Source organism: Balaenoptera ricei, chromosome 4 (genome assembly GCF_028023285.1).
Source record: "Balaenoptera ricei isolate mBalRic1 chromosome 4, mBalRic1.hap2, whole genome shotgun sequence".
Classification (NCBI taxonomy): Eukaryota; Metazoa; Chordata; class Mammalia; order Artiodactyla; family Balaenopteridae; genus Balaenoptera; species Balaenoptera ricei.
This window is the reverse complement of record NC_082642.1, coordinates 66,498,246-66,514,773: the sequence shown is the minus strand read 5'-3', so window position 1 is coordinate 66,514,773 and position 16,528 is coordinate 66,498,246. Positions and strand designations below refer to the sequence as shown.

General features: G+C 38.5%; 1 protein-coding gene across 5 annotated transcripts in view; it reads left to right on the top strand.

Moving 5' to 3' along the window:
* The window catches only part of PLD1 (phospholipase D1), a 213,086-nt gene that overhangs the window by 88,641 nt on the left and 107,917 nt on the right, over positions 1–16,528 (top strand). For all 5 annotated transcript variants that reach the window (XM_059920532.1, XM_059920528.1, XM_059920531.1 and 2 more), the window contains exons 2-8: positions 3,401–3,565; positions 3,809–3,936; positions 7,935–8,080; positions 8,318–8,423; positions 9,934–9,999; positions 14,188–14,246; positions 15,276–15,368. In XM_059920532.1, coding sequence (XP_059776515.1) covers positions 3,406–3,565; positions 3,809–3,936; positions 7,935–8,080; positions 8,318–8,423; positions 9,934–9,999; positions 14,188–14,246; positions 15,276–15,368 — 758 coding nt within the window. In that variant the 5' untranslated portion in view covers positions 3,401–3,405. The remainder of the gene's footprint in view (positions 1–3,400; positions 3,566–3,808; positions 3,937–7,934; positions 8,081–8,317; positions 8,424–9,933; positions 10,000–14,187; positions 14,247–15,275; positions 15,369–16,528) is intronic.

Genomic DNA, 16,528 nt, shown 5'->3' with positions numbered 1-16,528 from the left:
CTCCACGGCATGTGGGATCTTCCCAGACCAGGGCTCGAACCCGTGTGCCCAGCATTAGCAGGCAGATTCTCAATCACTGCGCCACCAGGGAAGCCCCAACATGCATTTTTAACATTAACACTCAGTCCAAAAGGAAAGTCATTTGGAGTAACCCTTGTTTTCCTTTGCTATGCTGAGAAAGTTAACTGAGTTAGCCATTAGACTGTTTAATCAATGGAAAATACCTAACATCTTGACAAATTCACAAGTAGCAATGACATGATGTAATTTCTTACTTGTTTTTCCTTGTTTCATTTCCTCTAAGTTTTTCATTACCTTATTTTAAATAAAGTAAACCCTGGCTCACAGTTGGGATCTAATAAGTATTTGTTGAACTGAGAGGGAAGGAAATAAATGTTTTAATTATGGCAATGGCTCCATGAGAATGAATCCATAAATATGAATTCATATGAAAAACTACTTCAGTTAATTTCTTGGGATAGGAGAAGGGTTAAATTGATTACATTATAAGGGGAAGCTAAACAATTTATAGCATCTTTTATTTACATTTAGTGTTTTAGTGTTAAAGGGACCCTAGAGATGAAATGGCTCAGCCTCCTTAATTTATAGAGGAGGAAACCAGAGCCCTGAGTTTAAACGGCTGAGCTGCAAGAATTCATTTCTTTTTCTTTGCATTTGAGTCAGCTTCTAAAGGGACTTGCTCAAGGGCACTGGTTTTACTAAAACTTCCATCTTTTCTAGGGGCACTTACATATCTACAAAAAATATACAGAAGATAAAGACCATGGTTAAGAACATCATCTTTTGGGTCAGAGAGACATGGTTTCAAATCCCTTCTCCATCACTTACTAGTTATGTGACCTTGGGCAGATTGTCCAAAGTATTCATCAAATTACCTGATCTCTCCATGCTTCAGTTTCTTTATCTATAAAGAGGGGATGACAAGCCCTGTCTTCTTCAAAATGGATATAACAAACCTTCATAGATTTATTTATTTATTGCACTATTTATTTATTTATTTACTTACTTACTTACTTATGGCTGTGTTGGGTCTTCGTCTCTGTGCGAGGGCTTTCTCTAGTTGCGGCAAGTGGGGGCCACTCTTCATCGCGGTGCGCAGGCCTCTCACTGTCGCGGCCTCTCTTGTTGCGGAGCACAGGCTCCAGATGCACAGGCTCAGTAATTGTGGCTCACGGGCCTAGTTGCTCCGCGGCATGTGGGATCTTCCCAGACCAGGGCTCGAACCTGTGTCCCCTGCATTGGCAGGCAGATTCTCAACCACTGCGCCACCAGGGAAGCCCCATAGATTTATTATTGATGATAAATGTGATAAAGTATATAAAGGTCTATCACCAAGCCAGGTGATAGTAAGCAATCAGTACACATTAGTTGTTATTATAAAATGAATTAGAAGTGGGAGAGAAAGTTGAAGGGAAGTGATATAGGCGAGGCTAGTCCTATATTTTGCTAAGAGGAGGCCACAAATTTGGCTCCAAGCTTCCTTAGAGCCAACATGGGGGAGGAAACGTGATTGACTATACAGTTCACAGAGAAGTTAGACATATTGATTTTACATGCCTGGCCAAACCAGAACCTCCCTCCTCTACTCCCATCTTTGTATTTCCAGACAATTTCTCTTTCTACCACACATGTTAGTATAGGTTTGAGAGACTTGTTGAGTTACAATAGGGCTCCCCAAGTCTGCCCAAACTCTCTCCTAGCATTTCTCACAGAGACCAGCCCACCCCTGCTTCTTGATAGCACCTGTAGGAGAGAACCCAGCTAAGTGTCTTCCGCTCAGCACATGCCATTCTCAGGAAGGCCAAGACCGTGGAGGAGTCCAGGGATGAATTTGGGGTCGTGTAGCTTATCTCCATCACCTACATCAGGCACTCCTTAATCGCGGGAACCAGTGTCTTTACATATTCACTCATTCCATCTCACAGTGAGTAGGTGGTGGATGCTCTGTAAATGTTTGTGATTTGCAGTAATAAATGAACGTATGTGGAGGAGTTACTGGTACGGAAGCCCTCGCATTTTTGGGTCTGGTTGTAACGGAGAGTTTATTTCAGCCAGTACCGATTTTTCAGCCAACTCCAGTGACAGTGTTCAAGGCTTAAATCTTGGTATTTTAAATGAAAAATAAAATCTCTGTGGACTCTTCTTTCCTGGGTTCTGATGTGCAATGACCTGTGTTATTAAATGTTGGAATGAAATAGAACCAGTTTTCCTAAAAAAGGAGAGAAGTGTAGTTCTTGCACTTCTGGTATCTTTCAGAATAGGTATACTAATTGGTTACCTTCCAGGACAGGTACGTCACTATAACTCACATAAAGTCATGGCCAAATCTCATATCTCAAAAATAAAGTATACGCTTTGCTGGGGATATCACCTATAGGGGAAATGTAGAAAGGTTATGCTACATAAATATACTTTTTAATAAAATCTGCATCTTGAAATTATTGTAAAATACCCTAAATTTTCTGTAGAAAATATTCAAAGTTGCTCATTTTAGCTGGTATTCTTTCTTTCCATGTATTTGTTAGAGTCAAGAATCAATTCCTTTTCTCTGAATAACAATTCCCAAACCAATCTACCTTGAATCTCTCCTCACTTACCCAAGTTAATAAAATCGGATGAAAGATAATATTGGCATTTAGTCAATGTGGTGTGTCTTTTTCTTGCTTGTTTTCTTACTTGAGATACAAGTAAGTATCTCATTCCAATTTAATTTACAAGCTAGGAATCCTTTAAATGTTAAACTGGAAAATAAAAAGGTTGTTTGAGGTAACTGGGGCTCACATAGAGCTAGTTGACTTGTTTCCTTATGCTATACCTAAGCCTGGATTTAAATAGTAAAATAGGGTTTTTGGGTTTTTTAAAAATTAATCTTTATTGGAGTATAGTTGATTTACAATGCTGTGTTAGTTTCAGGTGTTTAGCAAAGTGAATCAGTTATACATATACATATAGCCACTCTTTTTTAGATTCTATTCCCATATAGGTCATTACAGAGTATTGAGTAGAGTTCCCTGTGCTATACAGTAGGTCCTTATTAGTTATCTATTTTATACATAGTAGTGTGTATACGTCAATCCCAATCTCCCAATTTATCCCTTCCCTCCCCTTTTCCCCCTTGGTAGCCATAAGTATGTTTCCTACATCTGTGACTCTATTTCTGTTTTGTAAATGAGTTCATTTGTACCATTTTTTTAGATTCCACATATTAGCAATATCATGTGTTTGTCTTGCTCTGTCTGACTTACTTCACTCAGTGTGACAATCTCTAGGTCCATCCATGTCGCTGCAAATGGCATTATTTCGCTCTTTTTTCTATTTGACCAGAATAATAAGTCTAGTAACCCTTTTCTTCTTTCCTTTGCTTTTACCCTGTCTCAAGCCAACATGTCACTGAAAGAGGAGCCAAGAGTAAATACCTCTGCACTGCAGAAAATCGCTGCTGACATGAGTAATTTGATAGAAAATCTGGACACGCGGGAGCTCCACTTTGAGGGAGAGGAGGTGGACTACGATGTGTCTCCCAGCGATCCCAGGATACAGGAAGGTAAAGGCTGATGGTCTGAGCGAGGAGAAGAGAGTTCATCAGGGTTGCTTGGCAGAGCACAGATTTGAAATAACCAGCAGATGATTGATCATCCTTGCTGATGTCACAACACTGGGCTCATTTTCATTAGCTGTTTTCTTGGTGTCGCACGTTATGATTCTTAAAAAAGATGCCTGTAAAAGGCAAGTTATGCTAATATCATTGTATTCTTGCAATAACTTTGTTTACTTATTTATTTTTTAGTGTATATCCCTTTCTCTGCTGTTTATAAGACTCAAGGATTTAAGGAGCCTAATACACAGACGTATCTCTCCGGCTGTCCAATAAAAGTTCAAGTTCTGGAAGTGGAGCGCTTAACATCTACAAAAAGGGTCAGAGCATTTATGGACTCAACTTGTATTTGTCAATATATACGATTTAACACATTGACCTGTATACTCTTTCCTCCTAGCTATGACTATGCTTTCAACTTTCGGTTTGTGTTTTTGTTTATCACTTCTGAGGGCTCATCACCTCTCAAGTTTTTGCATCCTTCTCATTTAGTCTTTATTCTTATACCTCTGTTTCCCCATTCTGGAAAATGCTTTTTTAAAAAGGCACTTAAGGCAGATTATAAGTTTAATAAATTGCGAAGTGCCTCTCCTAGTCCTCCTCTCTCCCCAGTTTTCTGTTCAATGTGGACTCATGAGGCATTGCTCTTCCACCTAGAATGCCAGATATAAGCCAAGGAAAAGTTTAGCTTTCCTAATGCTTGTTCAGCAAGAAAATAATGTTACTACCTGGCTCTTGAAAGAAACAAAGCCAGGAGGCTGCACTGGCCAGTGCCATTGCCCAGAAGTGCTGCTGAGAGAATTCTGCTGGCATACTCTGCCCCTCTGACTTGTTCCTAGCACCATCCCTTAAGCTTCACTCACATTTTCTCTTTAAGTTCTGGAAAGGCATTGGGAGTAGAGTTTTCATCAAACAAACCTGCATTCTTTTGAAGGGGATTGGACTAGGAGAAGCTGTTAGGGTAGCTGCGTTTGCTGTGTTACTGACTGGACTTCACACTTGTCAAGTCTGAGGGTAGAGAACATTGATGCAGGCTGGTGGCCTTTGTCCGTTCAGGTTAAGCTCTGGCCCCGGCAGAGTAAGGCCGCCATTGGCTCCTGCCTCGGGGGAAGTGTAGAATAATCTTTCTGCCGAGGGGCAGGCTCTGGAGGTTGGCACGTGCTGCCCGCTTCCTGATGATTTTGCCTCGCGCTCTGTCCTGACCTACCTGTGCATATCCCGACTCCTGGTTTACAGCCACCTCGGTATTCAGCTTTCCTTCAGGCTCTTCCTATGAGTTGGGTCCATATCTCCCTGATGCACCACTGAACACAACCTACCAAGAAATGTCTCTAAAATGACCTTTGCCTTCTTATTTCGCCTACCAGCATTTAGATTGAGAGGTGATAACATGTGGAGGTTAATTAAATGCACAGACTCCAGAGCCAGACCACATGGTTTAATTCCTGTCTTTGCATTGTGATCCTCAGCCATTTACTTAAACTCTCTGTTTCTCAGTTTCCTCATCTGAATAATAGGTATCATAGAACACACCTTTTAGGTTTGTTATGAGGATTTAATAATAATAATACATAGTATAATATAAGAATATTATATATTGTATTATACAAGTATATATTGTATAATACTATGTATTATTATTATTACTAGATATCTGCTAATGTTATTTATGAAGATAAATATTTAAGCCACCAAACCAGGGACTTCTCTTTGCTCATACTCTTCTGTTAGTCAAGTGAGTTTAGTTCTGTTCTTTTTTTATATATATTAAAATGTTTCCTTTGGATCCTAATTTTTAAAGTATAGTTGATTTACAATATTATATTAATTTCAAGTTCTGTTTTAAATCTTAGTCTGTGTAGGAAAGTTAAGGAGCTTCCTTATCCTACTTAGTGTTTAGTTTACTAAGAAATATGAACTAAATTCATGCAGTTTGAATGTGATTCCAGGTAAATAAAAATGACACTTTTCTAATGACTGAATGCATTCTGTGTGCCGGTTCATGGTTAGGCATTTCTCTTTTCACTCTCATGACAACCCTGAGGGACATATGTTGCCCCCGCCCCCGGCCCGCCTCCCCAGCAGGAGATCTCCCACTTGCCCCTCCCACTGCTCCTCCCACCCTTCTCCACCCTGTGCTCTGTCCCCCCAAGGCTTCCTTGCCTTTGTCTTCTGGCAGGGTTCGGGCAGTGGAGAGCCCAGAGTGGGGCCCCCCTGGGCTGGCTGTGTCCCTTGACCAAAGGCATCCTCCCCCCAAGGCAGCCTCTTTACATGGCTCTCTCCTTCCTACTCCAGCACCTGGTCTTGCCTCTCGTCCCTTTGGAACTGGGGATGCCTTCATGAGTCCCAGGTAACTGTCCTCACGCTGTGGTTTCCTTACTCTTATCACACCTTCATGGGCAGTCCTTTTATTAAAACTTCTCACACTATTCCAGTTCCAAAAAATTCCAATAATTCTGCTGGGATATTATCTGACAGAAGTGATGCTTGGCTAAGGCTTCATAGCTGGTAGGCTGCATTACAGGGTTGCAAGCCTTTAAAATCTTCAAAAAGGATGGGACAGGGACTTCCCTTGTGGCGCAGTGGATAGGACACCACGCTCCCAATGCAGGGGGCCGGGGTTCGATCCCTGGTCAGGGAACTAGATCCCACGTGCATGCCGCAACTAAGAGTTCTCATGCCACAGCTGAGGAGCCTGCCTGCCACAACTAAGACCCGGTGCAACCAAATAAATAAATAAATATTTTTTTAAAAAAAAAAGGATGGGACAGGCTGTTTCCATTGCCCCACATTACCTTAGAATTGCTAAGAAGTTTAGTGTCCAAAATTCTGGGTTTATGTGTGAAGGGTAAAACTTGGCATTTGCAATGTTTTTTAAGTATTCAATTTTCTTAGATTGGGAATATAATCCTAGGATATGGGGCAGCTTGTTTAACTTGTATAATTTTTCTTATTTATTTGGCTTGTCTTAAACTGAGCATTTTTCACTTGAATGCAGAGTTTCTGGCCACCCTGAGTTCTCCTGCAACCTTCTCTGTGAAACATGATGCAGGATGATGCCTGTAATATTGGCCAAGGTGAAAGACAGCATATAACATTAGACCCCAGAACTGGGTTTTTTCGACTTCTGGTTATAGTAACTGTCATGGATCCCAACTAGAGGCAAAGCAAGAGCTGGATTTGAATATTTACCAGCGATATGTTTGGATTCCAGGCTTAAGAGCACAAGTTACATTGATTCTCGTGCTCATTTTTATATACTACATCTACACAGCATGGTCCATGCTTTAGAAGTTTGCAAAATATACCAAACATCAGTAATGATTGGCAGCAGCCCGGGAATCACCCGTGGGGTTACTGACACCAAAGCCTGGATAAGCTAGTAAAGTAGGAGACATTTACTTTCTTTCACCCCCAACACTTATCAATACCTGTGGCGCCTCAATCTCCCAGCAGGGGCCAGTGCCCTCTAGGTGGTCCAGTGTCTGTTACCCTCCCCTATCCTCCACACACCATGGGAATTTCTCCACAATCTCCTGTGCTTTATAAATATCCCTCCATCTCCTGACACTTTCCACAAAATCAAAACTTGTATCCCCCAGGTCTGTTAGCTCTTCTGATTGAAATAATTCACTAGTCAAATATAAGATATATTTGCGTTTTAGTAAAATATTTTAAAAATTTTAAGTGGAAATTCATTCTAGTTAAGTAGTTGGGGAAATATTTTGTGTGTAGGAAGATCTTTTGCTCTTTTCCCTCTAATCATCCTGTACCTTCCTAGTCACTGGTGTTGCTTCAGGACAGGGAGACGTTATAGACGAGGATGGACCTTGCAAGGCATTTCAGAAGGAGAGGGCATTAGTGTCTTTTGTGAAGAGCTGAAGTGGGCTAAGAATGACAATGGAAGTCACTTCCTCCAGCTTCCCTCTCACCCACTCCATTGTCTGTTCACTGCTTGTACTTTTGGACAATCCCCCGATGGTTGATTAAGGCTTTCACTCATTGTCTCTTTTACCTGGTTTCTTGTTTCAAGGGTGGGTGTGTGTGTCTATGTATGTGAAACAATAGGACTGGTGGGGGTTTGCCTTTGGTGTGACTCAGAGTTTGTCTTATATATATCATAAGATGAATATTTAAGAGCATATTATTTCTGTCATCAGTCGTTTTGGAAAACTTTTTGCTTCAGTACTTACACAGAATAAGTAGGCTGGATTTAAAGATACATCCATGTTACTTATTACTTAGCTATTGTTCATTGAGAGATTTTGGAATTTTTGTTGTTATCTAAACTATCAACCATTTTTATTTATCACTATAGGTACCAAGCATCAATCTTTACACTATTGAATTAACACATGGGGAATTTAAATGGCAAGTTAAGAGGAAGTTCAAGCACTTCCAAGAATTTCACAGAGAGCTGCTCAAGTATAAAGCCTTTATCCGAATCCCCATTCCCACCAGAAGGTAACTGTCCCAGAATTAATTATAAAGTTATCCCAGTATACGAGTTGCATTGAAAGAATACTTTATTCATGTTATTGGTTAATTAGTCCATTGTTGGTGAATATTTTTTATCAAATAGGCTCTTCTAAATATAAACTATCTCCTGAAAGATGCTATAACAGTCATGGTTCAAAGAATAATCTAATAATTGTTGGCATTGTGTGTGTGTGTGTCTGTGTGTGTGTCTCTGTGTTTTAGACACACATTTAGAAGACAGAATGTCAAAGAAGAGCCTCGAGAGATGCCAAGTTTGCCCCGTTCATCTGAAAACATGATCCAAGAAGAACAGTTCTTTGGTAGAAGGGTGAGTCCTTTCGCTCGTCTGTTGTTCTGAACATACTTCTGTGGTGCTATAGAAACATGGCATCTACTGAGGGGTGAGGTGGACCTGGATGCAACTTCTCTCACCTGCTGGTCCATCACCCAGGCTGGTTTAGCTTTTCTGGAACTAGTTAGGTAACCCTTCTTTCCCAAGCCACTCTGGCCCTGGGAAGTTTGCATTTTCCCAGAAGAGGAAGAGTGTTCTATGTCAGGAGTGACTTTATGTGGAAGCTGCCTACCCCTCAGAAACCTTTTGGGGTTCATTGTGAGGCAAGATTGAGCTCATCATTGAGGGCTTTGAGATCTACTCTTTTAAAATAATCTATTTCCATATATTTGCTTCAGAATTTGTAGTGGCTTCTATGGGCACTATGGACAAAATGGAGGTTCCTTAAAAAATCTAAAAATAGAGCTACCATATGACCCTGCAGTCCCACTCCTGGGCATATAACCAGAGAAAACCATAATTAGAAAAGATGCATGCACCCCAGTGTTCATTGCAGCATTATTTACAATAGCTAAGACATGCAGGCAACCTAAATGTCCATCGACAGATGAATGGATAAAGATGTGTTATACACATACTATGGAATATTACTCAGCCTTAAAAAAAGAATGAAATAATGCCATTTGCAACAACATGGATGGACTTAGAGATATCATACTAAGCAAAGTAAGCCAGAGAAAGAAAAATATCATATAATATTGCTTATATGTGGAATCTAAAAAAAAGATACAGATATATACAAAACAGAAATAGACTCACAGACATAGAAAACAAACTTATGGTTACCAAGGGGAAAAGTGGGGGGAGGGATAAATTAAGAGTTTGTATATTAACATATACACACTACTATATATAAAATATATATATATATATATAATAGATAACCAACAAAAACCTACTGTATAGCACAGGGAACTATACTCAATATTTTATAATAACCTATAACGGAAAAGAATCTGAGAAAAATAGATATGTATGTATGTATATATAACTGAATCACTTTGCTGTACACCTGAAACTAACACAGTATTGTGAATCAACTATACTTCAATTAAAAAAATTAGTAAAAATAAAAAAAGAATTTGTAGTGGCTTGTTCTAAATATATGTAAATATCATTCCCAAACTATAGATGGGACAGTTAGAGTCTCAGAAGAGTAGGACAAAGTACAGACACGTACAACAGTAGAACAGAAACCTCAGGACGGGGGACACTTCTGCCTGCACTGATTCAGTGATATGGTGCTGCATAGGGCAGAAGATTAATTCACTTTTTACCAGAAAATTAACACATAAATGTCAGTTCTGTTTTGCAATCTGAAACTTTTATGTTCTGAGAGGGATGTATTCAGGGTTCCTTGTCCAATGAAAACATTAATAAATAAATAACTTACAGAAGTTAAGATGGAACAGTCATGTCATTTGTCACTGTTTACATTTTCCCCTTAGTATGATGATATCTCTAATGTAAAATATTTACATTACAGAAACAACTAGAGGATTACTTGACAAAATTACTAAAAATGCCCATGTATAGAAACTATCATGCAACAGTAAGTACTATTCAGTGATTTAAGTTTTGAAATAATTTATAAAACTGTAAAGTTAAATTTTGGATTATTTTATTAACACAAGTGCTTGTATTCACTTCTGCATTGTTCCTTGGGTTAAACTAAATGAAATGAATCCAAAATTGATTTGTCAACAAGGATCCAGTATATGAGGATGCTGTTTTTTAAATATCAAAATATAAGTTAATTAATATGTCTATAACAATAGATTTAAATGAACTTGAAATGCTACTACAGGCTAGATTATCTAGAAATCAACCTCCTTCTCTCCTCAGGCTTCCAGAATAATGCCAAAAAGCATTTCTAATGCTGAAGAAAAAACATTGAGTAGTAGGTGATGAAAACAGTTGAGCAGAGTGGAATACCCAAAGATTATACAAAGCATACCATGATTGCCATCTGATTGGCCTGTGATGCCCATAAAAGGCTTGTCTTTTCACGTGTAAGTGAGAAGCATGGGAAAAGCTAAGGAGAGAAAAAGCTCTAGAGAATTCAGAGAAAAGAGAGGAGAGGTGGTGAGTCTTGGAAGCAGCTGCAGAAACTTAAGTATGGGAGGCACGTGGCTGGCAAGCAGGAGGAAGTGGGCTTTACAGAAGGCATCAGAAAACAATGAGCTCCGCCTTCTTAGAGGCCCTTGAGGCCTGGGGCAGGGGTAGGGGCGTGGTGGTGGTGGTGTTAAAGGGTTAGCCTTCAATTATCCAAAGGTTCAGATAACTGAGAGGGCACTGCATTATTATATTCTGTGCCTGTGTATGTATAAACCGTATTGCTGTGGAGGTTGAATATGTGTGTATGGTATGTGTGCAGAACTTCAGAGTAGCTGCAGTTATGATTCAGCCTCTAGTTTAGAGAATGGCATGCACACATGAACAGAAAGAGGGAAGACTGCTGTATTTAGGAGAGGAAGCAAGAGTGCCTTGACTCTTGGGAGTTTTTTGGTGCCTCGCTGCCCTATTGCTGCCTGCCTGTGTGTTAATGAATGCTGGGCGTGCACCTAGCTGGTCCCCTTTACACACAAATGACCTGGGGCCGGGCCACAGCCCACCTTCTGCAGCAACTTGCACTGTGATGTTCCATGGACTTAAAGGACCTTCTGTGGTTTCATAATCCCGGAGAAGAGTTTCCCCAGGGAAACCAGCAATTTGGATCCAACCAGAGAACCTCAAGAGAAGGCTGATGGGAAGGATTTCTTCCTTTCTAGGTCTCAGGAATGTGCATCTTTGAAAGAACATAACGAATAAGGATATTACTTCTATTATTATTAAAAATGCTGCTTCCTGTCGTATTCTCTGAAATCAGACATGCTGTTTTCTTAGAGAATTATTTAAATGCGTGCTAGTACCAGCATGCAGTAATTTTCCATTTGTTTTACTTTCCTGCCTGCCTGTGACTTGGCTTTAATATTTCTTTTGGCCCTTGAACAGTACTTGCTGAGTTTAGTCTTCTTTTTCTGCGTGCCTTTCTATATTTTGGAGTCTAATGTTGATTTTTAAATGTTTTACATTTTTTCAAAATGTTCATTTTAATTTCTTTTCCAATTATAAAAATCTTTTAAAAGTTGAGCCATATTGTATTTAGATATTCCAGAGTGTCTTCTAAACATTTCCTTTGGAAGGGAAAACCTGGTTTAAACTGACTATATGTTACTTCTTATTTTTTATTTTATTTTATTTTTTGCTGCCCTGCTCAGCTTGCAGGATCTTAGTTCCCTAACCAGGGATTGAACCCGGGGCCACGGCAGTGAAAGCACTGAGTCCTAACCACTGTACTGCCAGGGAATCCCTCTTTTTTGGTGGCTACTTAGATTATTCTCCCTAACAGCGGAATTCTCCAAAATGCTTCAAGCATGGGATACAATTTGATCTGTCTTAATTTTCTAACGTTATTTTCCTCTCACACTAATTATAATTTGTCCCAGAGACTAGATTTGCAGGCCTCTGTCTCATATTTGAGAAACTAGATTGGCATCTGTGTGTCTCCTTTGATAATTGTGAGACATATTAAAACTTCTGTCTGCAAAAAACATATTAAAAGTTATTTTTATATAATCACATGTAATTAACTTATATTTTTATAAGTGTAAAACGAGCCCCCAGTAATTTCTAGGGTCCGTTATTACCCCTCAGGTTTGTTGCTTGTCCCTTTGGCATGGGAACCCTTTGCTTCCCTGTTTCCCTAATATTTCAATGTGCTTTTCACGAGTTCCATTGGAAAGAAGATATTGATTAGTACATTATTCAGAGATCAATAAGCCCTATGGATTATTGTCAGGCTAAATTGATCTTTAAATTCTTATTCCTGAGAGTCACCTGCCCAAATGGAGAATGGAATTCTTATCCCTGAAGATGCATGGAGAAGTTCGGACAATACAATATTATATTTCAAATTGTATTATTTAGGATTGCTTCTAAATTGGCTTTGCCACATTTTTTTTCAATTCCATAAATCTGTATTAGAACATTTATTGCCAAAGATTTTTTTTCTATGTAATAGGACTAGTTCTTCCTTCAAATTTCTCTTTAGTAAACCATTAGGATAAATTTAAATTTTATCTTAATACACAACTTTAAATTTTCTGCATTGCTAATGTGTACCTTTTTATTTAGATGAAATTCTTTACATTTAGCAATTTTGGTATGATATTCTGAAGTTATAGTTTCTGAATTAGTTCAAAGAATATTTCTGTTGTCAACTATTTGATAAGAGCTATGTGCATAAGAAAATATCCAGGTAATAGATAAGTGGTTTCCCTGAAGTTTGCTTTTCATTTCCTATTCTTCCATTCAACTAGTCTCTGACTTTGCATAATTTAGTTACACCTCTGTAGTAGTTTCTTCCAGTGTAAACTAGGGTTAGTATTTTTCTCTCTGCTCCTTAGAGATAAAATGAGAACTTATGGCTTAGGATCTTGAGACATTTTGGATTCTGTGGCTTAAAGTCTATGGTATCACTTCTAATAACCTATGTATTTCTATATTTTCTGATTAGAAAGCAGTTCCACAAATCAGATTTTAAAAATGTATGGTACCGAATTACCATGTTTTAGATAAGAAATAAAATGTAAAGACTTTGACTTTCAAAATCCTTATAAAAAGTACTATGTGAGGATATGTTTGATTTGGGGTTTTTAAAGATATTTAAATCCTTTTGAATTTCAAAGACTTCTTCAAATAACCCTAAGAAAGAAAACCAAGCATTTAATTGGACTTCACAAGTACTGACAGCTTTGAGAAGTGTGTAATTTTTCTTGCAAGGTTAATATTAGAGAGTCCCAATCATGTACACAAACCTTCAAAGGAAAATTGTTATGTTTCATTTTATTAATCCCATTTACAAGCCCAGATCAAGTGCCGTTTCCTCTGTGATGTCACATTAGCTAGGAAGTGGTCACCCTCTCCCTATAACTCTATAAGTTTATAACTACTTTTCCATGTAACTGTTATGGTTCTTCCCATAGAACTTGGTTGATGTGGAGTGTTTTCCATGTCTGGTCTCCCCTTTGCCTCCTAATGCCAGGAGTGTATCTTTTTCGTCTTTGATTTTCTATTAAGGCTGTTATTGCCATGGTCTACTGCCATTGGCAGATCTCTCCATGACCTTCTTTTTTTTTTTTTCACACACACACACACTGTATTTTATTTTTACAAGAGATAAATAGACTGACACCAAGCATTGTAAATGGATGACCACAACAAAAGCAACAATGATTGCAATTACCAAACACGAAACACACTCATACTATGTCATAATATTGACGTTCAGTCCAGTAATCCTCCACTGTAACAGCTCCTTTACTTTGCAGTGAAAATTGATTTGTATATTCTTTGCCTCTGAGTCCTTGTGAGATTTTTTTTTTTTTAATTCAAACAGAAAGTCACAAGTTTCTGGTAACTGTACTGCTGAACTGAATGAATAAGCATTTCCATGACCTTCTTGAGCATTTGTCTCTTCATCTTAGAGCACACATCACTTTCTTGATTGTATTAATTGTGTATATGCTTCTAAAATATACTCTTTCAGGGCAATACCATTATTATTGATCTGTGTCATCTCTAGAGTACCCCAGATGTGTTTATACATGAAGGTACCTAATAATATTTTTCTGAATGCATAAATTTCTCCCCCTCTTTTTTTTGCTGTCTAAAGTTTGGATTTTTGGCCTCTTTTCAGGCAGAATTCCTTGATATAAGCCAGCTGTCCTTCATCCATGATTTGGGACCAAAGGGCATGTAAGTTCCAGTGTCGGATCTTTAAGGAGAAGTGTGAAAAGTTGATGAGCATTAACACTTGATTTATTAACATTTGCCAAGGTGATGGAGCTCACCTGGCTTCACTGATAGCTGCTTTTCTTCTCAACAGAGTTAGAGCAACTGAGGGACCTATTTATACAAAACAGAGTATCTTGCTACTTTCGACAAGGGTGTCAACTGCTCCACTCTCCTCCTCTCACCCCACAGTAGGGGTGTTTAACAGAGGTGGCAAATATGATGTGTGGGAGAATGCCTTAAAAATCAAATATACAAGATCCCTTCTTTTAATCACTGATACTAAAAATAATACTGTATAAAATGTATGCCAAGTAATAGGGTTGAAATTTACTTAATGATTATTTTCCTTCATAATATGAGAGCCTGATATTGCGAAGAGCTTAACTTTTGTAGTAAAGAGCGTTGTTAGCAGCCGTTTTAATTTTTGTTTGTTTAGCCATTATTATTATTCTTTCTTTTCACATCTTTCAAAACCAGGATATTTTTCCTTCCAAAGTATCGGTAATAGCTTTGCTCTGCTTCTTTGGCATGGCTTTGTCCCAGAACTGTAGGTGAAGGGATGCAGAAATATATCTGTGGAATCTGTGGGTGAGCATCTCCAGTGGTCTCAGCAGCAGCTGAACCTTCCCCGTGCAGGCACTTAGCAACGCGTGGGGTCTTTTTCAGGCTGTCACAGTGACTGGAGGGAACGCTCATCATTCAGAGCCAGAAGCTGGAATGCTTAAGGTCCTGCAGTGTGTACAACAGAATTATGCTGCCCCCCCAGTGCCAACAGGCCTACATCTGACCAGAGTACTTTAAAAGATTAGCTGCTGGAGTACTCAGCCTAGTAAACATAGCATTGAGCTATTTGACAGTGAAAGAGGAAAAAGTGGGGAGGAAAGACACGGGAGAATGAAACGGTTTATTTAGTCCTAAGTTGTGAGGCTGTATCAGCTAAGTGTGAGCTGGAAGCTTGAAGATGATGGGTTACCTTGATGTCTCTTTCAGAGAAGGTATGATAATGAAAAGATCCGGTGGACACAGAATACCAGGCTTGAACTGCTGTGGTCAGGGAAGGGCCTGCTACCGGTGGTCCAAAAGGTAGGACTTGAGAGTTTTGTGTGTTTGTTTTAATAAACTGAGTATTTGGGGAGTTTTTATATACTAGTTTTCAGTGATAAATCTTTGAAAGTCATGGCAGAGCAAATTTTAAATTAAGTTCCAGGTTTCAGCTCTATTTAAACGTTCTGCTCAAACTTGGACTTGTAGGCAGAGTGTGCCAATTACATACATAAAGACCTCGTGGGCCATAGGATTCAAAAATTGCTCAGCCAAAGAACATAGACAGTGGCCAATAAGTACAAGTAAATACGCTCAACATCACTAGTCATTAGGGTAATGTAAATCAAAACCACAGTGATATACAACTTCATACCCACTAGGATGGCTATGATAAAAAAAGATGGACAATAGCAAGTGTTCACAAGGATGTAGAGAAATTGGAACCCTCATACATTGCTGGTGCATCACGTGAAATGATGCACCCACTTTGGAAAACAGTGCGGTAGTTCCTCAAAATGTTAAACATACAGTTACCATATGCCCCAGCAAATCCACTCCTAGCTACTTCCAAAGAGAATGGAAAAAATATGTCTATATTAAAACTTATACGTGAATGTTCATAGCAGCATTATTCAGAGTAGCTGTACATTAAAGTATAAGCTAAAAAGATAAAAATTGGTCAGAGTTCAGGGATAATTTTAGTTATATCTGTGAGAATGTATATTATGGTGAGTGTGATATAGACCTATGTCCTGTCCAACTAAAGACTCCTTGTGTAGCAGTATTCTTATCTGATTCTTATTTGTTCCTCAAAGCATTTATCACAATGTTTTGAACATAATAGACAATAGCTATTTGTTCCAATAATAATTTACTGGAATTTTGAAAAATATTAAGAACTATATGTTATTTCTCTAACCTTGAAAAAGATATATGAACTCATGTGTAAAAATGAAATTGAGCTATGTGTGGGTTAAAAATACACGAACTTAAAACTAGAATCTACCTTTAAACATATTTCACATACACTGCCAGCAAAAAATACCATTAAGTTGAGCTCTTACTTTCTGGGTTTTGAAAGGATAGAAGGAAAAGATCAAGAGATTTGGCTAGAGAAAACGGAAAATTTCTGTGTTACAAAAAATTTTTTTACTAAAATAAACAGGGAAACAATAGACTAGAAAATATTTGCTTTCAAA